Source organism: Miscanthus floridulus, chromosome 1 (assembly GCF_019320115.1).
Source record: "Miscanthus floridulus cultivar M001 chromosome 1, ASM1932011v1, whole genome shotgun sequence".
Taxonomy (NCBI): domain Eukaryota; kingdom Viridiplantae; phylum Streptophyta; class Magnoliopsida; order Poales; family Poaceae; genus Miscanthus; species Miscanthus floridulus.
Genome location: NC_089580.1, coordinates 87,754,576 through 87,780,885, shown reverse-complemented (window position 1 = coordinate 87,780,885; position 26,310 = coordinate 87,754,576). Strand labels below are relative to the sequence as shown.

The 26,310-nt window shown below is 47.1% G+C and overlaps 2 protein-coding genes and 2 pseudogenes across 2 annotated transcripts; all 4 read left to right on the top strand.

Annotated features, from left to right (window-relative positions):
• Positions 1 to 417: 417 nt before the first annotated feature.
• LOC136537312 (uncharacterized) lies at positions 418 to 12,675 on the top strand (annotated as a pseudogene).
• An 8,135-nt stretch (positions 12,676 to 20,810) lies between these two features.
• LOC136489179 (protein PHYTOCHROME KINASE SUBSTRATE 3-like) lies at positions 20,811 to 22,547 on the top strand. Its single transcript, XM_066485896.1, is given in 3 exon segments — positions 20,811 to 20,858; positions 20,861 to 20,993; positions 21,127 to 22,547. Coding segments are annotated over 3 exon segments (1,530 nt in total). The 5' UTR covers positions 20,811 to 20,825; the 3' UTR covers positions 22,491 to 22,547.
• Positions 22,548 to 22,855: 308 nt separating this feature from the next.
• LOC136459989 (uncharacterized) lies at positions 22,856 to 24,112 on the top strand. The gene is made up of 4 exons (XM_066459839.1): positions 22,856 to 23,008; positions 23,227 to 23,637; positions 23,707 to 23,976; positions 24,095 to 24,112. Exons 1-4 carry the CDS (start codon positions 22,856 to 22,858, stop codon positions 24,110 to 24,112), a joined length of 852 nt encoding a protein of 283 aa, XP_066315936.1.
• Positions 24,113 to 24,189: 77 nt separating this feature from the next.
• On the top strand, positions 24,190 to 25,855 carry LOC136459979 (uncharacterized; annotated as a pseudogene).
• Positions 25,856 to 26,310: the final 455 nt, after the last annotated feature.

The following is a 26,310-nucleotide window of genomic DNA, read 5'->3' as shown; positions in this document are numbered from 1 at the left end:
TCTTAATGCTTATAAATTAAAAAAAAAACTGATTGTACATAGCTGAATGATAGCCAACCGATTCCTTGATCCGGCATAGGCCTTTTTTGAAGCGTTGATTACACGAAGAATTTGGTGCGTACGGGAAATGTTCGTGATACACGAGGGGCGGAGCGGGTCCCCCAATATGCGAACCGGACACTCTGTTGGTCCCCTGTCCCCGGTCCCCAATGGGACCACGACACGTGCTCTGCGCCTACCTGCTGCAGTCCTCGTTCCCCTCCGCCTCCGTCCCACACCATGAAGACCCGTGTCGTTCGCGTCGTCAACGAAGGTTACGTAATCTACATGAAATGCGTGTTTGTGCCACGTTCACGTAAACTATCATCACCGTATTCATCCCGCCGCTGTGTGTGTTGTATCATCTCATCCAAAAAAAAAAAAAAATCCCCGAACCCGAGGAAAAGGCCCGCTAAACCCTCGCCGCCGCTGCGCCATGGCCGACGAGCTCGACGAGCTGATCGGCTTCCTCTCCTACCGCAGCCCCCAGGTGCGGGGCGCGGCGCTGGACATCGTGCGCGGGCTGACGGGCGGGGAGGACGGCCTCCGGGCGCTCACGGCGCGCGCCGACCGCGCCCTGCCGGCGCTGCTCCGCCTGCTGGCCTCCGCGGGCGGCAGCGGCGCGGGCGAGGCCGCGGCGGACTCGCTCGTCAACCTCAGCCAGGACGCGGCCCTCGCGGCGCGCCTCGTCGCGCTCGGGGCCGTCGATGCCGCCATGGACGTCGTGGCCAAGCGAGGCGGGGAGCAGCCGGCCCTTGCGCGCAGCCTCGTCATGCTGCTCGTCAACCTCACCCACGTCGAGTCCGGCGTCGCCGCGCTTCTCCAGGTCCGTTGAGCCATTCTATTTCTACTGAAGGAGGAACTACTTAGTTTATCTAATACTCCGTATAAATGGTGCTCCAAATGAGCAACTTTTGCCTCCCTAACCTTCTCCTTGACATGAAAGTTCCAATGATACTTGGTAACTTATGTTACTGGCTAGATAGAATAGAGATTCTTCGATAATCGATATATGAGGTCATCTCAATATTTCCATTCCTCAATTGTACCGTGGAGCCTGAAGAAACAGCTTCTGAAGTCATTTTCCATATGCGAATGGTTTGGTTATGTCCTGAGACGAGCTAACGAGGAGAAGATGTGCTTTTCACTGATAATCACAGATAAGGAGCGAGAATGGAACACTGAACAAAGAAAGCTGTTGCAAAACATTAAATTACAAACCTTGCCTGCCTTATTTTCGCTATAAATCTTAATCATGTGATCTAAATCATCCATTGCCAAAAATAGCTCAACAACAACAACGACAACAAAGCCTTTTAGTCGCAAGCAAGTTGGGGTAGGCTAGAGTTGAAACCTAACATGAGCCCCTAGTCACGGTTCAGGCACGTCAATAGCTGCTTTCCAAGCACTCTTATCCAAACAAAGATCTCTAGGTATATCCCAACATTTTAAATATCTTTTTATTGCTTCCTCCCATGTCAGCTTCGGTGTTCCTCTATCTCTCCTCACATTGATATCTCGACTTAGGACTCCACAATGCACTGGTGCCTCTGAAGGTCTCTTTTGGACATGGCCAAACCACCTTAACCGATGTTGGACAAGTTTTTTATCAATTGGTGCTACCCCTATACGATCACGTATATCATCGTTCCGAACTCGGTCCATCCTTGTGTGACCACAAATCTAGCGCAACATACACATTTCCACGACACTCGGTTGTTGGACATGTCATCTTTTTGTAGGCCAACATTCTGCTTCATACTGTAAGACATAATTTGCTGCTGGTCTCTCTCTCTTGCTGCAGCAGAGTTGGCATTTGGTTAGCTCAGCTGTTCAGTCTCTACTGCTGTAGCAGTATGGCAATAGACCACCTCTAGTACATTAGTTGGTAGCTATTACATCAGCCATGTCTTAGTAGTGGGCTGATCTAAGCTTTGTACTGCTAGTACTAAGAGTAGTTGGTGTACCTTAGGAGTAGGCAGTTGATGTACTTACCAACAACTATGTACCTGGTAGAGGTACGAGCACTTGTATATATATCACACCTAAGACAGTGCAAAAGAGTAGTTCAGTTTGCCACATCCAGAAGCAAAGCTTTCGGCCAGCGCTGGGCTTATGCTGTGTATGTGTGAGCTGTTCTTAATATCTTCTACCTCAAGCCATAGTGAGTGAGTGTGCTGGTAAGCTTACTGCTTACCTGTGCAGGGCGGCAGAGGGACCAACAAGTGGTATCGGAGCCGTACAAGCGCCGTCGCCGGACTAACCGCTGGCGATGACGGACGGTTCGGAGATGGGCGACAGTAGCGACGCAGGTATAAAACTTGCCTTTAAGCTTTTGTGGTACCCTCTTGTCACAGAGAATGCCAGATGCTTGGCGTCACTTCATCCACCCTGCTTTGATCCTATGGCAAATGTCTGCATCAATATCTCCATCCTTCTACAGCATCGATCCTAGATAACGGAAGGTATCTTTCTTAGGCACCACTTGACCAAAAATAGCACACATTCTCGAAAATTTCAAATCGTCAAGATCATCATATTATAAGATACAAAAGACGTATTTGAATGCTTCGAATGCCATCTTGAAAAGAAAGTTTTTTTAAGTTTAAGCTCCTAACATTAATATTCATAGTCCACAAGTGTAGGCCATCTTAAAATCAGGGGTGGGCCCAATTGCCATTTCCCAAATAACCACAATACCACCTGAGGATGTAGGAGCAGAAATTGCGACAATATCGACACCATCCTTCGAATGCCAACAGGTGATTCCTTTTATTATGCATCCCTGGGAGCTGCAACACACGAGAACACATCAGAGAATGCATAAACAGTAAGTCAAATGATTATGCATCCCTGGGAGATGCAGCAGTTGTAAAAAAAAAAACAGATCAAGTGAGCTCACCTGCAATAATTGGCAGAGCAATCAGGAAATAGGTAGCAAAAACAAAATCAGTATCATGGACATCAAGCCTGCACATGATACAACAACTGAATGCAATGTTGCCACTTTGATCCATTTATATGAAAGAGAAGCTAGCAATCATGAATTCCTTGGTAAACAAGTTGTAATATTTTTGGACAAGGGACCAAAAATACCTTACAGTAAATTCTTCTTTCGGCCTGAGTTTTCAGTTATACATGCACCAAGCCAGTGCTGCAGCTTAATTCAGATAACCTGGAAAGCCATAGTTGTTCTTGATCAGTTTCTGAACAAGAGCATTTAATCAGCTCTCAGAGCAAGGTGAACTATCATGTGCAAGATTATGAAATGTCGTGCAAGATTGGTGAACTATCATGTTTATAGATCAAAATAAATGCTTGCGGTAGAAACATAGTACAAGACTGAAATATTATCGTAAACCACTGTCACTCAGCCTGTATATTATGCTACATGTAATGGGATTGAGATATATAATATGTTCCTAGCTCCTGTAAGCCAATGTTCACACTACTTTACATCAATGAATTTGCTATTATAGCTGTAGATTAAGGTCAAACATCATTTTCTTCTTTCAATATGAAGAAGCAAAACAGGGCACACATAAATAAGTGAATTAACCAATTGGCGTTCACAAAAACACTGTTGGGTCAAGGGGCATTTTCACAAATAGCTTGTGTTCCAAATGTCCTGATTTTATTTTGGATGGTTGTCGAATCGAAGAAGGTGTGGAAAGAAGAGCCAACTCACCTGCTGCGGTGCCTGTTGCCTGACAACACCTGCATTGGTTGTGGCTTGGCGTCTAAGATAGTGTCAAAGGCATCGGCTTGATTCAAATCAAAGGATGCCAATGCAGTGGCACTGTGGACGGGACGGGCGTCAAGTACTTGGAGACAGGTATGCCGGGCCCAGCAGCGACGAGGAGAGAGCACATGTTCCTACGCTCTGTGATTGCAGCGTACAAGCAGCCAGCGCAGACAGGGCGATGCCAGTCGAGTTCACAGGTGCTGAGCAAGGTCGTGGACGGTAGCCTCGCCTTGGCAGATGCAGACGGATGATGCGGTTGGCGGGCGCCCACTCCACAATGCAGATGTGCTGCCGTCCCCGGAGCTATTGGGGGGACCGTGAACTCCGAGACCAAGAGTGGAGAAAGGAAGAGAAGAAATGGGGGAGCAGAGAGAAATGCAAGTCCCACCTGTCAGTGCCGTTTTTTATTTGACGGCGTAGTGGGTGGGGTGGGGTGGGGTGGAGGCAGCGGCTTCACCAAGTTTTAGTAGTATATAGAGATTCTTACTGGTGATCATTCATGGAAAGACTTATGTGACTCCATTTTGAAAGGCTGGGGATGAGAAGGTGCAAGGCTTGTATGTTGCAAAGCTCGTGCGATCATTCTGTAGGTCATCCAGTGATTCTGAAGGTTAGTTTCTTCTGTTCAATATAGCTTGTACATTCAGATGAGAAACTGTGATTAATTCCTCTATTTTATTCATTAATTTTATTATATTTTTTATTTATTATATTTAAGAAGATTCTGCTCCATGTTGGACCTGTTCCTTTTCTTTAACTTTTCCTTTTTTTGCTGTCTGATTATATTATACTATGATCTTATCTTGCAATGTTTTCACATGGCTTGAAGCGTCTTTTTGTCCACATGAAACTTCTTTTCTAGTTCACCTGTTTTTTTGGCTAATTGATCCACCTCTCATCTCTGTGATCCCTTTCATAGCCTCTTAACCACTTTCGTGGTTGTTTGTCTTGAGTCATCGCTGAAATATTCAGTTGACATGTAAACAATCTTTTTTCTTTTACAAAAACGCAGAGCAAGACATTTTTTAATACGTTGCCTCCATACTTGCCTCCATACTTGTCAATATATCTAAGGTTGAAGCTGGAAGGAGAATATTGATGGAGCCTAAGAGAGGTCTTCTGAAGCAGATTATTCGACAATTTGATTCAACAAATCAACTTAGAAAGAAAGGGGTACGTGCAGCCAAATCTTTATGATGGCATAAATGTGACATCTACACTGAAGAGGCTTCTCCTGGTTTCCCTACTTTTGACATAGTTTGACCAGCTCTTTATCAGTTACTACTTGCTAATCATTGTCGCATACCATCAACTGTTTTATTTTAGTGAGTTGCTGTGAAGGGTTCTACTGCAGACATACATAGGGAAATGTTAACAGTTCAGTTTGCTGACAATTCAATTTGTAGGAATGCTGCATTATTTCATAATTCCTTGCTGTGTTATTTGCATTCATGTACCGATTCTAGATTTGCCTGCAATTAAAACTAGTTGCTGTCCTGCACCCAGTTTCTGTTGCAGTGCCATAATTTTCCTTTTTTATGTACATTGGCATGTTATGAATCTGGTATAAGTTATTATCAAATTGTTGTATTCCCGCTAATTTTTGTACTTCTATATTCCTTGGTGAGCTTTTTGCAGGTTGCTGGTACAATCCGTAACTGTTGCTTTGAGGCTGATACTCAGCTTCAGAGTTTGCTTTCTTTAGCAGAATATCTTTGGCCAGCTCTACTTTTGCCTGTAGCTGGAAAGAAGGTACTGCACATCATTAACATTTCTATTACTGTATCCTTTATTGGCATAAATACCAGACTTGCCAGTTTTCCTGTTTTCTTTTTGGGGTAATTATCTGTTGGGAAAACTGTTCCCAGCAAGGTAGGGACTCAGAAGAGCCTTTGCTCAGGCAAAGGTAAACTCAGATGGTGGGTCCCAAGGTTCTATTAGGGTTTCATTCATTCATGAATCTCTCATCGCATGGGGTTTGCTTCCCCCTTTTATAGGTCACTGTACATAAGTGAATCATTTTACAACTTTACCCTACAGTTCAACGGGCATATTGTAGGGATATGCCCGTACTAGGCCTAGTCTCTGGGGGCATCTTGGGTCTTCTCTTTCTGCACCGCCTTGCCTCATGGGCCTCAGCAAATGAGCCTGCTGGAGGCCCATTTGTCCCTCATCGCGTGCCCTCCTTCTGAGCCTCTCATGTGATGGGTGGAGGCCCAGCCTTCGCCGCCTCCTCCCATCTTCCAAGCCGATTCATTGTCTTCCCTTTGACGACCTTCGCTCTGCTTTCCCATGCCTGGTCTTGGGTTTAGCCACGGGTCTTCGTCGACAGGTCTCTGCCGTCCTGTGGCCGAAGGCTTCCGCGGAATCCCTGTCAAAAAGGTGAACTATGGTGATAGTTTGCAGTTTCATTCAAAGGCATAGCGATGGAGCTATAAAAAAGGGGAGTTTGTCTTAGCGACCATGATGTCTGTGTCCCAACATTATCATTCCCTTCTGATCAGTAATCTGTGTTGTACTGGCCCAGTGGCCCTGATGATCACTGTCGTGTGGACTTTGTTAGCTGATTACACATCTTACAATTGAAACTAATAGTATGTTTTCTTGCTTTGAGCAATCTTGCGTTGCATTTTCTTAAATGTTTTTAAAGGCGTATTCTTGTAGAAGACTGTATTTTTTTCCTCGGATGATGTAAGGAGAGCTGTGTTTTATTTCATTAAGAAGAGAAAGAAAATAAGGAGAGGGCAGCGGCCATCTCCTGCAGATGTCTAGTTACAAACACACAACTTACAATAGAGACTCAACATCGACCAAACAGACCTTGACCGGTGTCAAGGTTAAGTAACCTGATGAGTAGTTCATGGAGAGCTGGCGCACCAGCCAAACACCACAAACTACTCTCATTTGCCGCTGCCTGTAACACTACTGAAATACAAGGCACAGCACCCTCATACACACAAGCATTGCAAAGGTTCCCAATAAGACTGCCTAGGCTGTAGGGTTTAAGCTTTTATAACATACCTTCTTCTTGTTGAAGACTTAGCTCTACTTCTATATTTTCATGTAGAAATGCATTTGTTGCACATTTAATTCCTTAGTACACTTTGCAAAAGTATAGACATAGGGATCCGTAATAGCAAGGGTGAATCTGTTATTCTTCTGGTGCAACAGGCACATATATGGCATTTAGCATCCTAGAGTAATTTCCCAAAAATACTTTCCTTTTCTGTTGTTTGTGCTGAATGATGGATATTCATGTGTCGTACTACTAATATGGCTTTTGGCTGATGCTGCAGATATATAGTGAAGAAGACAGATCGAAAATGCCACTTGAGCTATCAAGTGCACTCTCCCATGAACGGGAAGCTGTTGAGGATTCTGAAATTCGGCAGCAGGCGTTGGAGGCTATTTATATGATCGTATTGCAGGTGATTTTTACATTTCTTGGCAGTGACTTTTGGTTTATTTTGCATGCCTATTTCCAATTATACAATATCCTATGCTGCCTTGTTTTAAGATGTCTTAACTAAATAAACTCCATTCCTGCCCCCTGTAATCGTACAGCTATCATATATGCATTGTCCACCTCTGTACCTCAACCATTGTAGTCCTGTTGATCATGTTACAAATACACCGTTTATCATTTTTACTGTGAAACCTTAATAATAAATGGTTGGTTACCTCAGGAAAAACTTGGAAATTTCTCGAGTCAGTTAGTGTAGTACGTTTTAAAGACTTAATGACTTTGGTTACGGACTTGATACTAATTTCGTTTCAAATGAGGTTTCCAGCACTGCATACTACACTTTTCTATGATAGGTTACTTGTTAAACTAGAAGGGTGAATCCATGCGCAGAGGTGCATGCCTGGTCCAAGGTTAAGTGCATATAAATATAAATAGACTTTCCACCCCGTGCACTTGTGGTGGGGCAGCACTTGTGGCTGAGATCAGTAGATCAACATGATCCAGCTGTAATAAATTGAAATGATGTTTCAAGTGGCGCATGGCCACACACCCCCCCCCCCCCCCCCCCCCCCCCCTGTTTGATAGCACCCTGCAATCTGGCATTATGGCATGGGTGATGTGTGTTGATGCCTCAGTATTCACAGCTCAAAACCAGATGTATAGTGTAGCAGAATATAAGCATATAACCTATAAAAGACACTTACCTGGGAGGCCAAGCTTGAAACAATTTTAGGCCAGGCACTCCTGACCAATTTATTAGCCATCAAATTTGTATGTTGAATTTTAAAAAGAGTAAAATGCACCATTAGTCCATCAACTTGTGCTTCTGTGTGTCACTTTGGTCCATCAACTTTGAAAGTGTATTTTTAGGTCTAAAACCTTGTTAAGTGGTGCATAAATAGTTCATACCCCTTCGTTTCGCGAATAGATCTGACGTGGACAATACACCTAGCTGCCGAAGTGGATAGGAGGTCACGTCCGGGCGCCGCTGCAGCGCGGGGGCAGGCGCGTGGGGTACGGGTCGCTGGGGCTGTGGCTAGCGGAACGGCAATGCGGGTAGCGGGGAGGGTGCGCGCGCAGGGCGTGGCGAGGGTGCGCGGGGCAGGGCACGGGGAGGCGGCGCGGGCGCACGGGGCTGCGGCGCACGGGGCGGCAGTGCGGCGCGGAGAGCAGGGTTTACGGCGCGGGCTCGGAGTGCAGGACGGCTACGCGCGGCGTCCAAGCTACACGGGTGCATGGGACGGCGGCCTGCGGTCGGGCGCGCGAGGCGCTTGACACGAGCACGGCGCGCTAGGCGGCAGCACGCGACGTGGGCGGCGCGAGCGCGGTGTGCGTATACCTGAGAATGGATGGAAATCCATGTCCAAATCAATGGAATCCAAATAATATCTAACTAACAAAAGTCCACGTCCAGTCCAGTTCTACTTAAAGCTAGAGAAAATCCAATCCTATCCAATCTACTTCTACTAAAATCCAATTCATCCAACACAATCCAATCGTTGAATCGAACGAACACAACATCAGAGAGAAAATCATCTGTACGCCGTTCCACAGTGCATGGGTCCCACACACGTGTTTCCTCTTCCTTGCTTGTGCCTTTCTGTGTTCTCTCTCGTCGCTCGACGACGCACCAGCACGTGTGAGCGCCGCCAGACACCGGAGCTGACGGCATGGGGCTCGACGGCAGGGGCGGCGCGAGGCCAAGTCGTTGGCGTGGCGGCGCGGAGCGGAGGGCGGCTGCCAGCGCTGGCACAACAGCGTTTTACCAGATGTGCTCAGGGTTCAAAATTTCGGCGAAATTTCGCGAAATTCGGTAATTTCGGTGGTGGCCGAAAGAAAAATCCGAAATTTTATAATACACTAATACATGTGTTATATAACTTTAGACTCAATTTTTTATTATTTATATTGCATATTTTTATATTTAATAGACGTGTAGTCATAAATCATACTAATATTTGTTTAGATTTAAATGTTTTTTTAGAAAAAAACGTACTTCATGTGCTAGTCTCTAAAAAAAATTTCGCCGAAATTTCGGCCGAATTTCGCGAAATTCGGTAGTTTCGGTGGTGGTCAAAATTTTTGCAATACCGAAATTGAAAACCCTGGATGTGCTAGAAGGGTGGGTGTGATGCCTCTGCTGCGGGCGACGCGCACGACAGGGTTTTGCCCAGGCGGCAGCGAGCTAGGCGCTGATTGCGTGGGCGAGGCCACGCCCGTAGGTGGCGCGCGAGGCGCGACAAGATCACCCGGGCAGCGGTGAGCTTGGCCTTGGCTGCGTGAGTGAGGCCTCGTCCGTGGGCGGCGCGCGCGACAAGGTCGTCCATGCGGCGGCGAGTTTGGCCCTGGCTGTGTGGGCGAGGTCGCCGTCGACGACAATGGTGCGTGGGCAAGGCCTCATCCACAGGTGGCGCAGACGGCAAGGTAGACCAGGCAGCGGCGAGGTCGCCCCCCGTCGGCAACTGTGTGTGGGGAGGCGCTGGCGACTCATGGGACCCATGATCAGTCCAATAGCAATTGGATTATCATGGGGGTTTTGTCCAGCACCATCCAGCGCTCTTGGATCAAGAGAAAATGGATGTCCATGTCCAACCAAATCCAAATCCAACAAAATCCAAGTGCAAAAGTCCAATTGGATCTTGGACTAGGCCAAGTCCATTCCCAGGTATAGGTGTGCTGTACATCGGGGAAGCAGCAGACATAGCTCTCGGGCGAGCGTGCGCATAAGCTTCACGAGGAAGAGGCGACGGCGATTTCGGCCTGATCCGGCCAGGAAACTGTGCAAGGAGGGGCGGAGGGGGAAGAGGAAGCTGCTGCGCAGCTCAGTCTGGCTCGGGATGGCCGGGAACGGGCGCAGCGGCGGCGGATTTGCGTCGGTGGCGCGGCTCGGTCTGGAGCAGAGCATGCACGGGGAGAGAGCGAAGGGAGGGCCGCGACGTGGGGAACGGGAGCGCGGCGCGGCTCAGCCGGTCTCGCCGGACCCCGTCAAAGAGGCGGTCATCGGCTGGCTCCGTGCCGTCGCGGTCGATGTCGCGCCACGCCCTCCCGCCGCGCCTTGGACTGCACAGCGCGTGCTCCTCCTTCCCGTTTTGTGCTCCACCACTGACATGCTTGATCCGCTGGCAAAATTTGCCGCCGTCTAGCCGCCCTCGTCCGATTCCTTTCACAGTCATAGCCACCTCGTCCTTGTTTTCTGTTTGGACCCAGTCGCGGCAGCCCTCTCGGCCGGAATATGCCACGCGCGCCATTTCCACCGCCGCGGTAAGCCATCACCGCCGTGAAGCTCCTTGCCGTGCCCAGGTCGTTCGGGTGCTTCCCTCTCCCTCTTCTTGCTTGATCTAGCTTCGCCTTGATGCCGTGGACCTTATCGGCTTCTCCGTTTTGTCAGTGGAGCACCGGAGCCACCGGTCCGCCATCACCGCGACGCCAGTTCCAGCCGCCGCGCTCATCTTCAACGCCAGCAGCGGTGGCGGCGGCGCCTGCTCGCCCACGTGGCCGTGGTGACGGAGGCTCGCACGCGCACCCGCGTGGCTGCTGCAGCGGCTCGCCTGCTCGTGCACCCGCGTGCTGCGGCGGCAGTGGGCCGCCCGCCTGCGCTCCCCTGCTCGCCTGCGAGCCAGAATGGGGTGAAGTGGCAAAGGGGGAGAAAGAGAGGGTGGTATTGGCTAATAAATAAGGGCCACTCAGCCCTCACGTGACACAGACGCCACGCTGGCTGATGACATGGTCTGCCACGTCAGATCTATTCGCGAAACGAAGGGGTATGGACTATTTATGCACCACTTAACAAGGTTTTGGACCAAAAATGCATTTTCAAAGTTGATGGACCAAAGTGACACAGACGCACAAGTTGATGGACTAATGGTGCATTTTATTCTTTTAAAAATAAGGGCTAATATACTTTATAACAGCTATTTTGGCAAATGACTTAAATTTATATCATTTTTACCTCACATCTCATGTAGTCATGCTATTCAGCCACTTGCTTGAATTCTTACTGGAAATTCACCTTTTTCAGGATGATGGCCGAAGGTCCTTTTGGTCAGTTAATGGTCCACGAATTCTGCAGGTTAGTTATGAAGATGAAGAGGACCAAAAAGTGATGGAAGCATATGAACTCATTGGTTCCCTGGTATAACCGCCGAACTTTTTAGTATTTTCTCTGGTTATTAGTTCGACCATGTGTTACATATACTAGTTGAATGGTTTTTGCTTTATAGACATGCTGTTTCTGCATGTCCTAGGCATCTTATAATCTGTTCCAAGAGTTATTAACTATATGATGCAGGACTTTCTCGTGATGAGTTTACCCTTATGCTACTTTTAGTCTCTGTAGATACTCTAATCGTTAATGTTCCTTTTCTTGCCTCCCACCCCCCGGCATCTGCTCTACTTCTATATGTTTGATCCATGACATTGTTGCACTCTTGAAGTGTTGAGACAGTAGTTTGGGCAGACTACTGGAAAGCATGCTTTATGATGAGTCTATGTCAAATTCAAACAGATCATGTTTTAACATTTCATCTCTTGACACAAATTGTGTTACCATAATGCTATCATAGTATGATATTCTTTATGGGGGCTGACTCAAACTTTATTTAACGTTGACAGCTTGTTGGGAAGGGTGAAGGTGAACAAGAACAAGAACAAGAGCCTCAATGACCCCCACCCCTGATAAAAACGGTGTTGTATTTTTGTTTGTCTAGAAAACATCCCTCGTCATGTGCAATAGCAATACTATAATATCCCAACTTGTCAGCTGTTGCAACTGCAAAAGCTCTGCAGTGTTGCTTCTGTTATTGACGAATGTATCTGGAAACTTTGTATTGTACTACGTACTGGCCGTCTTTTCCATGGTTTTGAACTCTGACGATTCTTTCACACCGTCACTTCAGAACATGGGTAGGCATTAACCGGGCTACCCTGTTGCTTTGGCTGAAACCTATTGGGAATTGATTGATGGGCGCCATGTTAAATGTAGGGACCCGACCAGGATGTGGCTCTACCCCATGTGAGCTGAAGTCGCACCAAACAAACTCTGAGGCTGTGTTTGGCCGGGCTCCGGCTCCGGCTCCGCGGCAGCTCCGGCGGAGGAGCCGCACCAAACGCGCTGGCCGGAGGAGCCGCTTCTGCCCGTCCACCAGAGGAGCATAAGTCCTTTTGCACGTACGGAGGAGGAGCCTGGATTTGTGGCTTCGCAGCTCTGGCTCCGGCTCCCGCAACAGAGCACCGCGGGCGGAGCCCGGCCAAACACGGCCTGAGTGTTATGTTATCTACTTGCTCAATATAAAGTCTGTTTGCCGGTCAAACCTGGCTAATGATGAGATTTAACTATCAATTGAGATGCATTTTTAATTTGTGGAGAATGCTGACAAACTTTTATCATCATGATAACATAGGACGCAGGGTACATACGTGAACCTCCCGTGGCTAAGATAAACGACACTTCTTGTGGTCCACAAGTTCATACGTGTGCCTCGTGTCACCTCAAATATTGCACGAAAAACATCGTGGGCGACATCCATGAGTTTTTCTTTTAATATATATTTCTATCTCCTTTGTCCGCATTTTGTATTGCCGTTGTTTCTTTCATTTCTGGCAAGTAGTGTTCAACAATTGCCATTTTGCTTCTAGGGCCACACTTAAGTACGGGTAACCCTTCATTGATGCTGACGCCGCCACTGTTGCTATTTCTTTCCTCCTTTTTCTTTTTCAGGGAAATTTCATATGGTAGTTGGAAGAAAGACGGATTTTTCATTTTTTCCCTCTCTCTCTTAACATAGCATTCTTAGAACATAGGATAGGCCGATAGGGTCACTGTTGTATGGAACTTCCTACATGAATGTTTTCTTTAGGAGATGGGATTTTTATTTCTATTTACTGCACTTTTCACGTAAAAGAAATCGAATTCCTGTGAAATTCGATGCATTTCAAAGGGGCCAAATAAAAATCTATAGGGTTTCAGTGTGGCCTTTGGATGCAACACGGGAAAAATTCAAGAATCTATAAAGATAGAGACACAATGGAATTTTGCATATCCTCACATTAGTTTTCGTCCAAAGTTCCTATTGCTTCAAGCATCTCATAGGAATCCAAATAAATTTCATACGGTGTTCCTCTGTTCCCACAAGGTATATAGGAAGTTTTCCTATGGGTTTGGAATTTATTAAATTTCTGTGTTTTTTTTTGTTCCAACAGGGCCTGAATCTTGCGAGAATTGAATTGACCCATGCGAAAATACTGTGAAATCCACTTTGCAAAATTCTCATGTTCCAAAGAAGGCCTGAAAACAGACAAAATTTCAAAACAAAGCATCACAACTTGAAGATGCAGATAATATCAATGCGGCTAAACCACCTACCAAATACAATACCTCCAAAATGCAGGTCAAGAGAAAAGGGGAACGAACTCAAATCCAAGCATTGCTAAGAGACCAAACAGCAGATGCCGCACTTCACGCGGTCAATATACTGTTTGAGTGCTAATCACACCCGTCAATCGTTGATCATTCGTTTATTTCAACCATGAGGCTCCAAATCGCCCATTTGAGATTGGCGCATAGCTGCGGACTCTGAAGTTTGGATGCATGCAGCGGAACCGGACAGACAAAACTCTACCAAACACAGGTTTTCAGTGTCTCATGTCATATCATGGTACCTTAACCCACCAGTTTTATTCAATTCGACAATTATTTTTGAGAGAACAGGATACACCCACATTTATTACTCGAACAAATGATTGCATAGTTTTAACGATCTGGTTGAAGCATATTGAGGAGTGCCTCTTGGATACAGACTAATGGAGGCAAGGCAACCAAACGGAGTCTTAAGTATGGATAACCCTTCATTAATGCTAATGCTGCTGCTGTGTTATTTCTCCTCTGCTTTCCCTTTTTCAGGGAAATTTCATATGGTTGTTGGGAGAAAGAGATCTACAGCTCCTTTGGAACAAGGGATTTTTTTTCTCTCTTTTAAACTAAGGATTCTCAAAACATAGGACAGAAAAAACGTAGGGTCACAGTTGTACGAAACTTGCGAGTCCAGATGAAGGCCTTCTTTGGAGCGAGGGATTTTATTTTTCAATTTACTACGTCTTTCCTGTGAAAAAGGTACCGTTTTCTGTGAAATTCATGTTTTTTGCCTATAAATTCAAGAATTTTGCATAATTTTTAAAATTTTCGTGCTTCTATCTCTATAGATTCTTGATTTTTTTCCTCGTTGCATCCAAAGGCCATATTGAGGGTTTAACAGCTAGAAACATGGGAAGCACGAAAGAAACAAGGGAAAAATTCACAGAAACACGAATGAATTTTGCATAAGTTTTACCCTCGTGTTAGTTTTCTTCTAAAAATTCTCATTGACTTATTGCATCCCATAGGAATCCAAATGAATTTCATTGAGTTAAATCCTCGGTTCCAAAGAGGTTTATAAGAAATTTTCCTATGGGATTGGAATCTTCTTAAATTTCTGTGTCTTTTATTTTGTTCCAACAGGTCCTGAATCTTGCTTGATATCCAAGTGAAAATTCTGTGAAATCCATTGCAAAAAAATCGTGTTCCAAAGAAGGCCTGAAACAGACAGAATTTCAAAACAAGCATTACAACTTGAAGATGCAGATAACCTCCACGCGACTAAACTACCAACCGAATGTAACACCTCCAAAATACAAGTCAACCGAATGAACATGTTTTTCTGAGTCTGGGGTGTCCGGCCTTGGGCTGGCACGGGCACACCGGGCCAGTCGGGCCATCGGGCCGGCACGGCACGGCACGAGACCTTTAGGGCCATGCTTGGGCCGTCAGTGCTGCCCGTGGGCCGGCACGGCACGGCCCGATGCGTTTGGCGGGCCGTGCTGGCACGATGACCTCTGGGCCGTGCCAGCACGGGCCCGTGCCGGGCCAGGCCGGGCGACCCGAATGGCCATCTATAGCTGGCGGAGAGTTGTGTGGAGGTCTTTGTAGCTTAGGTCGTTCACCTATTGTCGCTTTAGTTGTCACTTTGTTATTTCTATTTCTCTATACTTAGCTGCGCCGGGTCACAGATTGTTTGCCAGTAATAACGTAAACTCTTATGGTGATTCTTGTGAGATTCGTCTCGCAAGTATTGTGTAGGTCGAGCCTTCCGCTCAACGATCTTGGCAAGTTCAGACTTACTAGGATCGTGGATCGTTGTTGGATGTAATTCTCTCTCCCTGTTAATAAAAGTACGGTGATGCGTACTGTGATGTCTATATAAGTGCGCCTATTCACACCATCTCCTTTGGCGACGCCATTTTCTTCATCCTTGTACTGGTGTGTGTTGGTTGCACCATGGAGATGGGGCGATCGGGAAATGGCGGCGGCAGGGTGGTCACCTTCGACGACGCCATCAGTGGGAGGCGCCACGGCCCACGGCCCGATGTTTCGGCCCGACCCAGGCACGGCATGGCCCGGTGGTTGGCGGGCCCGGGCTGGCCCGGTCCGACCCTTGGGCCGTGTCTGGGCCTCACTTTCGGCACGTCATGCCGGCCCGGTCCGGCCCGATACAACGGTCGGCACAAGCGGCCCGACCATGGCCCGTTTGGCAACCGGCCAATATAAATCGCCCCTCTCCCCCGGCCCCCGGCTCTCTCCATCGGTCCATCCCAAACCCTAATCCTCATTTCACTCTGCCGCCTCGCTCGCTCGCCTAGCGCCAGAGTGGAGAAAGGGAGCGCCGCTGCCGCTCGCCTCCAACCATCACCGGGCGCCGACGAGCTTCTCTCGGCTTGTTTGAGGTTGCTTCCTTACCGGATCTACGACTGCGGCCATCGAAGGCGCATCGACGACTCCTCTCGCTTGTTTGCTCTACGCATCCTTCCTGCTTCCTCCGTCTTCGTCTTCATCTCCGGTCACCGCTCGCCGGATCCGGTCCCGTTTTGGCCATCTATAGCCTCTTCTCTCCCCTCTGACCGTCTCTTCCCCGTCTCGCTCCCTCCACCGTCCTTCTCTTCGTCTGATCCGTCCCCAAAAACCTAGTCTCTCCATCCTCTTCTCGTAGATCTGTGGATCTCGGTCTTCAATGGCAACTTCGATGCTCCGGTTGAGCAGGTAAGCTACACTCCTAACCCTAACCCTAACTTTGTGTAGCTTGTTCTAACTTCTATCATTTTGCAGGCCGCAAGCTTCTTGCTAAGCTGCGGTAGCCGCCGTTGAGGGACCGGAGTGCCCGCAATGGCCGATGGCGACGATCCCACCTCCACCAATTATGAGTTGAGGATGATGGGGCTTCGAGGTGATGATGAAGATGACTTGGAGGACAGGTGCACGGAGCTGTTTGGCACTGTAGCCACTCCGATCGAGGTTGGCGCAGACGAGCCACCGCCGGCGGCGCCACAGTCTGAGCACGGCGCTGCTCTTGGAGCTGCTCCTGGCGCTGCACCGTCCAGCTCTAGCGCCAGCAACAAACGCACCAGGTCTGAGGTATGGGAGGATTTTGAGGAGTTGTTTGAGCTTCGTAATGGATCTCAAGTAAGAGTCAATGCTAAGTGCAATTACTGCAAAAAAAACTTTGACTGCTTGTTCTAGTGCTGGTACTGGTCATTTGATTAGACATATCAAATCATGCAAACCGAGAAAGCTTGGCAGTAATGCCATGTCTCAGTCCCTGCTTAGGTTTAATCCTGATGGTTCTGTCCATCACTGGGAATACAGCCCTGAGGTTGCTAGAACACAGTTGTGCAGGTTGATTGCTAGAGAGGATCTTCCAGTTTGTTTTGGTGAATCTGTTGCTTTTGAGTACATTAAACTTGCTCATAACCCTAGGTTTGTTCCTGTCTCTCGGCAAACCACCACTAGAGACTTTGTTAAGTACTTTAATGAACGTCGTAGCAAACTCCTTGAATCTTTGAAGTCTGTTAGTTCTGTTGCTTTGACATCTGATATATGGTCTGGTAATGCTAAAGAAGACTACTTAAGTATTGTTGCTCACTATGTTAACTCTGACTGGCAATTAGAGAAGAGGATTTTGGGTCTAAGGTTGATTGATGTGTCACACAATCATGAGAACATTACTGAACGTGTGCTTACTTGTATTGATGAATATGGCTTAACTGATAAGGTTTTCTCCATTACATTAGACAATGCTTCTGCAAACACTAAAGCAATGGAGATTCTTGCTCCTGCATTGTCTGGTTATGTTGGTGAACTATTTTTGCATCAACGCTGTGCTTGTCATATCATTAACTTAATTGTTAAAGTTGGGCTAGAAGTCTTCAAGCCCATGCTGCATGCTTTTAGAACTGCAATTTCATTCACGAATTCCTCTAATCTGCGCATTGCATCATACAAAAATTTCTGCATTGCTAAAGGTGTCCGCCCTCGTAAGTTTGGCTTGGACATGGATGTTAGATGGAATGCAACCTATCTGATGCTAAAGCATCTGATAGGACACAGGGCCCCTTTTTTAGTGTGGATCACTGCAAACCATCCTTTGGTTGATGGCCAGCCGTTGTTAAAAGAGAATGACTGGAAAACTGCTGAAAAACTTCTCCTATTCCTTGAACAGTTTTATGATTCTACTGTTGTGCTGTCTGGTGTTTATTATCCAACATCTCCACTAATTATGCATCATGTTCTTGGGATTGCTGGACATTTAAATACTACTTATGAAAGAGACAGGGACCTGAGAAATGTTGTTGCCCCTATGAAAGAGAAGTTTGAGGACTACTGGTCTACAATTCCAATGCTTTATTCCTTTGCTTTTATCTTGGATCCTATAGCCAAGATAAGAGGATTCACCAATGTTCTCCAAATTATGTCTAACCTAACTGATGAGAACTATTCTAAATATTTAACCACTGTTAGGGCTAACATATCTGATACTTTTGCTAAGTATAACAGCAAGTTTGGTGCTGTGAGATTGCAAAGAGCCACAGTTCCAGACCCTGCTTCAGGGAAGAGAAAGACTGCTTGGGGGAAAAATTTGGTGGCACTCCAGGTGGTGGACTTGGTGCTGGTGCCAGCCTAGTTGGTGGACTTGGTACTAGTGCTAGTCTAGGTGCTGCTGGACTTGGTGCTGGTGCTAGTCTACCTCCTGGACTTGGTGGTGGTGCATCTTCATCCACTAGGAGGCCATCAGCATGTGCTTTGCTGTAGGCAGCACACTCTGGTGCTAACCTGAATGCTTCTGAGTTGGCTGCATACCTTGATAGTGACACTGTCAACCAATATAACGACGACTTCAATATCCTCAACTGGTGGCATGAGCACAAACTGTCATATCCTGTCCTTTTCATCTTAGCTAGAGATGTTTTGACTGTGCCTGTTTCTACTATATCTTCAGAATCTGCATTTAGTCTAACTGGCAGGATCATCGAGGAACGGCGACGGCGTCTAACTTCAGACATGGTGGAGATGCTGTCGTTGGTGAAGGACTGGGAGCAAGCAGATACAAAGACTCAACATACCATGGAGAATGTGGAGCTAGTGGAGGCATTTGAGAACTTGTATCTTGATGATGAGAATGTGTAATGCTGTGGCCTATGGACTTGTACTCTTTTCCTTTCCTTTCTGGATGACTGTAAGACTTAATGAACTTATGAAGACTTATTAAAGCTGTGGGCTATACTCTTTTCCTTTCTGGGGTTTTCTCACGAGGTGTGAGTTTTTACCCAGAAAGGTTTTTAATGAGGCAACCATTGCACTAAGCAGCTAATATATCAGTTATTTATGTTTACATTCATGTTACTTGTGATCTGTGAAAGATGTTTACTCGTTGAAAGATAACTGAGAACTTGTTGAAAGATGTAACTGAGAACTTGTTGAAACCTATTTTACTTGTAATCTGTGAAAAATTCTGAGCTGAACATGTTTTTCTGAGTCTGGGGGTGTCGGGCCTTGGGCTGGCACAGGCACGCTGGGCCAGTTGGGCCATCGGGCCGGCATGGCACGGCACGAGACCTTTAGGGCCGTGCTTGGGCCGTCAGTGCTGCCTGTGGGCCGGCATGGCACGGCCCGATGCGTGCTTGGGCCGTCAGTGCTTGGGCCGTCAGTGCTGCCCGTGCCGGCCCGATGACCTCCGGGCCGTGCTGGCCCGATGACCTCCAGGCCGTGCCAGCACGGGCCCGTGCCGGGCCGGGCCGGGCGGCCCGAATGGCCATCTATAGCTAGCGAAGAGTTGTGTGGAGGTCTTTGTAGCTTAGGTCGTTCACCTATTGTCGCTTTAGTTGTCACTTTGTTATTTCCATTTCTCTATACATAGCTGCGCCTGGTCGCAGATTGTTTGCCAGTAATAACGTAAACTCTTAGGGTGATTCTTGTGAGATTCGTCTCGCAAGTATTGTGTAGGTCGAGCCTTCCGCTCAACGATCTTGGCAAGTTCAGACTTACTAGGATCGTGGATCGTTGTTGGATGTAATTCTCTCTCCCTATTAATAAAAGTGAAAGAAAAATAAGGATTGAAATGAATATATGCCATTAGAGTTATAAGCCCAAATGGTCTCATCACTATCATTAGTGAAAATGATGCTCTCAGCTATCTGGACAAGGCCCTCCCACGTATTCATCAGACCCTGAGACACAACGCTACTAATTAAAAGTAAATATGAGCTGCTCTGCATCCCAACAATCTGCTATAGTACTAGTCTTTTCATTTACAATCACATATAGCGGCCAAAACTAGATAGCTAGAGTGCCCAAACCAGTTATCTTCCCAGAAGCGAAGAATATCTCCAATCTCTGTGCATGGTACAGTTGTTGAAAACACTAGTGGTGTGTTTTATTTGGTCTATTCCTTAAATTCAGTGGAATGACTCGATTCCTCGTGATGGTACTGGTTATTAGTTTGTGAGGAATGAGACGACGATAGATCAACTTATTTTATTCCACAAATCAAACAAAAAACTAAAGAGTGAAATAATGATGACCACTTCATTCCACAAACCAAAGACCCCTAGATGTCGTCAGTGATGACAACCGAGCAGATTTTGAACAGTAAGAGCGGTTTGTGGAGCAGATTGATGAACTGTTCCATGGTACACGCCTACAGCTCAACTGTTGCATAAAACACCAGACTGTCTTGATCCCACTGTTCTAGATAGTGGCCTTGTTCGTTTCTCTTGTAATCCGATTTTTTCAGTTTGTTTTTTAAACTGGAACGGTGTTTTTCTCTCACAACAAATCAGTCGGAATAGTATTTCGGTTGGGTTTTTTTAGCGAAGCGAACGGGGCCAGTACCTTGTGCTTCCCTTCACCTCTCATTTGGGGGCCGAAAACACGGCTGGCCTTCTTAATTCGGAAAATCCGGTTCGTAAATTCACATATATTTGTTTATTTTCCACCGGGAAATCAGCGTCTCGCAAGATAAAGACCCTTATCATGCATCCCAAGTGTTACCTGGAGACGAAAAGCATCACTGTTGTTCAAATTTGTCTGGTGTCTCATTGTGCAGATGGATAGGAAACGGCCATCGTTGTCCGTTTCTTTTTCCCTGACGAACAGCAATGGTTTCCTTGTCGCCTTCGCCGGTCACTGTCGGAGTCATGCTGCACAACAGTTTCAAATTTAGTTGTTAGCATGAGTGTCAGGGCGGCATCAAGCTCCTGTGTCTATGCGGATGGATGGTGTCAAGGCTGCAGCTACCGTCTCAATTTCAATTTTGGATCATGAAACGCTGCGAAAAGAAACATATGGCCACCGGTGCTCCAGCAGAGCAAACTTCACAGCCTCATTATCTCCTCCCTGTTGCCGTTGCAGTTATTCCTTCATGCAGACACATTGGCAATTAGGTTTGTCTGTTGAATTGAATTATTATGATATATAGTAGTAGTTTTCGTACATGAACAGTTGATGAAATTTATGTGTCCATACATTTTTATCTTTATTTTATTTTGGTGATGCGTACTGTGATGTCTATATAAGTGCGCCTATTCGCCATTTTCTTCATCCCTGTACTGGTGTGTGTTGGTTGCACCATGGAGATGGGGCGATCGGGAAATGGTGGCGGCAGGGTGGTCACCTTCGACGACGCCATCAGTGGGAGGCGCCGGAACGGCAGCAGCTCCTTGTCGTCGTACCTTGACATGGGCCGGGACGCCGACGGTGGCCGCGCGACGCCGCGGCCGTTGCCGGCGCATGCCATGGCGAGCCGTCGGCGCACGTACGCCGACGGCGAGCTCGACGTGTTCGCCGCCGAGCGCTACTTCAGAGGCGCAATGGACGGCGACGGGGGCCGCAAGGAAGGTTTCAGTGTCACCGCCCCCGCGGTAGCGGTGCAGGTGCAGCAGGCCTTGGTGGAGACGGCCGCTGCGAGGCCGGCGGCGGATCCGGAGGCCGTGGTAATGGCTAAGCCGTCCTCGACGTGCGCGTCGACGGTGAGCTTCACCGCGAGCTCGGCGTCCAGCGCCAACAGCCAGACGGCGCTCTTCCGGGGCGGGCTCCATCGACGGCGGAGCTCCCGCGACAACAGGTGCTGCGTCCAGGTCGGCGTGCTCATGCGCACGTGCTCCGGGAAGCGGTCGGTGCGCGTGGACGACGGCTGCGCGGCCAAGGAAGCCCCCGACGCCGCCGAGCCGGCGGCGGCGACCGGGATGGACTGGTACAGAGAGCTGAGGATGCACAAGGCCGCCCTCGGGCTCTCCAGGGATGGCAATACCAATGGCCATGGCTTGGTGGCCGCCGGTCTCCCGCCAAGCTTGAATCTTGGGATGGCGAAAGTGGCAGCCATCGGGAGGGAGGTGACGACAGGAGAGGAGGAGGCCGCTGAGCTCACCTTCTCAAGTTCTACGAGTAGGAGAAGCAACTTTACTCTTGTGGCTCCGGTCAGAGCCAACGTGCCGGCGAGCGGCGGCCGCGTCGGCGAGCCCTCTGGCGGAGCAGGTAAAGTTGGCCGTGGCGGTGGCGGTGGCGCGCACCGTCTCCACGACAACGACGACGACGACGACGCCGGGAGCGAGTCGAGCTCCGACCTGTTCGAGATCAAGAGCCTGACGATCGGCGACTGCCCCTACGAGCCGAGCGAGGCGAGCATCCAGTGGAGCGTGGTGACCGCGGACGCATCGGAGCGCGGCGACCGCGTCCCCGCCAGATGCGCGAGGGGTCCTCCTGTCGCCGGAAGGCAGCTGCGGGGGCACCGCCCGGCCGGGATTCTGGCGGGGTGCGCCAGCCACAGGGCCGTCGACGTGTCGGTGGCGACGACAAAGGCCGTGCCAAATGCGTCCGCCGCCGTGGTGGCGAAGCAGCAGCGGCGCAGTGAAGGATTTGACAAGGCACGGAATGGCGCCTGATGAATTCTTTATTTTGTAGCCTTTTGTGCTTGTGTATACGTATATTCATTCATGCCATTGATGCATGGACTTAACTCGGGTCATCTAAAACGGGAGAAAATTGCATTTTTAGCAGCTAAACAATGCGCTTCGCAAAACTAACATCCGAAACACTGTTTTCGTAAAAATAGCACCAAAAGCAATTGCTTCTTGTTTTCTTAACCATTTTACCTTTTCTCCTTCTTTCTCTTTATTTCTCCTAAATTCTAGACAAAAGTGCCCCTGTGCTAATTGAGACGCTAATTTCACGTAACATCCAGGCCGCCGCCATTCATATTGTCTATTCGTCTTCTCTCTTTCCGCACGCGAGCCCTAGCTGGCTCTCCATGGACGACGTGTCGCCGCTATTCGAGATGACCCCGCTGGCCAACGTGCCGCCGCCGTCCGACGTGCCCCGCGACGTGCCTCTGCGGCCCGACGTGCTGCCTCCGCCTGATGCCGCAGCACACCCCATCGCTGAGGGGGACTTTATCGCTACGGTAAGAGCCCTGCTGCCCGTTGTCGCGACTCCGGCCTTGCCGCACGACGCGCCGAGGCCGACCCCACTGTCTGCTGTACATAGGTATGCGATGAACAACTGTACTCCTATTCTTCCAATTCCTGTCTGAAGTGCAGTTTGATGAAGTTAATATAGTTTATCAGGTCCGATTTATAATTTGGGGAAACTATGCCACCAGTTGATTGGGATAGCTTGCAGATCAAAGAAACACATGATGAGGAAGGACGAATCAAACTTTTGAGTGAAGATCAGATGTACGTGTTTTTAGGCTTGAGAGACGAGGAGTCAGGAAAGGTAGCTGCATCACATGATCATGTAATGGTTGAGGAGGGTAGTCATGGTGATGATGCTGTGATTCCTAATAATGATGACATACCCACTGAGTTGGTTATTTCATATGATAAGGACCACCCACAAATAGATCTTGGTACGATGTACCCATCAATGGACGAGTTCAGGTTGGCAATGCGACAATTTGCAATCAATGAGGAGTTTCAATTAGGGACAACGCACTCTGATAAGGAGAGATTTAGAGGTTTCTGCAAGTCTAGTGATGATTGCCCTTGGAAAATAAATGCTAGGAAACATAAAGGCCAAAGCACCGTGGAGGTAAATATAGCTAGCTATATTCCTAAAAATTAGTGTCATTTTTGTATTTGTTTCTTGTGTAATTTGTAGGTCACAGCTTTAACTGATCGCCATACATGTGTTTCTTCCATGAGGATGAAAACTACTGTAGCTTCTCAGAAATGGGTAGCTAGCAAGGCCATGAGTATCCTTAGGGATTCTCCCAATATGGGTGCTAAAGAATTGCAAGATAAGTTGCAAAAAGACCACCCTGTCACAATTTCATATGACAAGGTATGGAGGGGTAGAGAAATAGCTCTGGCCGAGGTTTATGGTAAATGGAAAGAGAGTTTTGAGCTACTCTTCATATGGAAGGCCGAGGTACTGAAGAGGTCACCTAGAAGTGTAGTGGAGATTGAAGTAATTGAAGCGGATGGTAATGTATATTTCCATCATTTTTTCTGTGCTCTTAAACCACGCATTGATGATTTCTTGGAAGGATGTAGGCCTTACTTGAGCATAGATTCTATAGCACTTAATGGAAGATGGAATGGTCATTTAGCCTCGGCTATAGCAGTTGATGGTCACAATTGGATGTACCCACTTGCATATGGGTTCATAGCTTCTGAAACGGAAGACAACTGGACTTGGTTTATGAATCAACTTAAGAAGGCAATAGATGATCCTCCACTCCTTGCTGTGTGCACGGATGCATGTAAGGGCTTAGAGAATGCAGTAAAGAATGTGTTTCCTAATGTAGAGCAAAGAGAATGCTTTCTTCATCTTATGAAAAATTTTCAGAAAAGGTTCAGAGGGTTTGGCAAGATGTATCCCGCAGCAAGGGCTTATAGGGAAGAAATATTCTATGATCACATGGCAGCAATTCTTACAGAATCTGAAGAAGTGTTGAAATGGTTAAAAGACTACCATAAGCTGTTGTGGTATAGGTGTGCCTTTAATCTAGAAATTAAGTGTGACTACATCACTAATAATATAGCAGAGGTTTTTAATAATTGGATAAGAGACATCAAGGACTTACCTATTGCTGAACTTACGGATAATGTGAATATAGCTACCTATATTTTTCCTACATGTGTTTTTTAAATGTATATGTTCGATATTAATTGTGTAATTTGCAGGTCAGAGAGATGATCATGAAATTGTGGAACAAGAGAAGAAATATTGGAGATAGACTACCAGCTGGCAGGATACTTCCAAGTATTATGGTTCAGCTAAAGGCAAATACTAGAGGGTTGGGACACTTGAAAATACATGCATCTGCTAATTGGAGTGTAGAGGTCTGGGACAATAGCAAGAAAGTTGAAAGGCATATTGTCAAGTTAAATGAACGGAGTTGTACTTATCTTGAATGGCAACACACTAGTAAGCCATGTCAACATGCATTGGCCTTTATAACCACACAACGGGGAGTTGACCTTGAACAATTTGTGTACGAGTATTACTCGGTGGATAGATTCAAGGCTGCTTATGGTAGAGAGATTGAGCCAATGATAAACAAAATACAATGGCCTCAAGTGGAGTTGCCATTTGTTGTTGGTGCTCCTCTTGCTAAAGGAAATATGGGAAGACGAAGAAAACTCAGGTTGAAAGGATGTCTTGAAGGTGGCAATAAGAAGAAAGGTGCTAAAGATGTGGACGGTGACAATGCTACTGCTCCAAATAATGATACTGCGCCAACTAATGCTAAAGGGAAGAAAATGATTAGAGGCCCAATGACTTGCAAGAAATGCGGTGAAAAGGGTCACAGGCAAAGCTAGTTCGAAGTGTCCACTCAACGGGACAAAGAAAAAGAGGCAAGTCCTATTTTTTTGTTGCAACCCTTGAATCACCATGTCATTACAAATATTATTTTTTGAACTTGTAGAAAGAGGCAGCAGCCTAGAAAGAGAGTTACAAAAGAGAATCCAGATAGGCTTAGCACCCCACAAAGGCCAACAAGAGAACAAATAGTACGAGATAGTCCAGGAAGGATAACGAGAAGGTACGAAATAGTAACACATTTAACCTATGTCATTTTACTCTAAACAAATAAAAAGATTTGTCTAATTGTCATTACACACATTTGTGCAGCCATCTTGCTTTTTTAGTGGGAGAGGACAATTCTTCACAGACCTCCACCACTACTCCTATGAGGATACCTACTGTACCTGCACCAAAGAAGATGACTCCAAAGAGAAAGCTACATATTAGATTAATGCTATTTTGCATGATGTGGTCACTTTTATTTGATACGAGATGAACTCATTTAGGTTTAATTTATGGGTATGTGAGATGAACTCCTTTAGTCTAATGTGAGATGACCTCGTTTTCCCTTGATATGTGAGATAGACTCGTTTTTCCTTATCATTGAGATGAACTCATTTAATCTTAAATTATGAATATGTGATACGCATAAATTTGTTTATTCTATTATATGGGTATGTGTCCATCTAGGGCCTGTTCGGCAGGACTGAAAAATACTTCCGACTGATTGTTGTGAGAGAAAAATACTGTTCTGGCAGGACGTGAACAGTAATTCCGTGAGTTGCCTGGCTAGCCAGCCGAACACGCCCCTAGTGTATGTGTCCAGGCACATGCAGACATGCAGTCACACGCAAGCAGCCAGCGCCCAAGCCTACAGCGGCGACCAGCGCTGCCCAGTGCCCAGCAGATGTGGATGTTACGTGAAATTAGCGTCTCAATTAGCACAGGAGC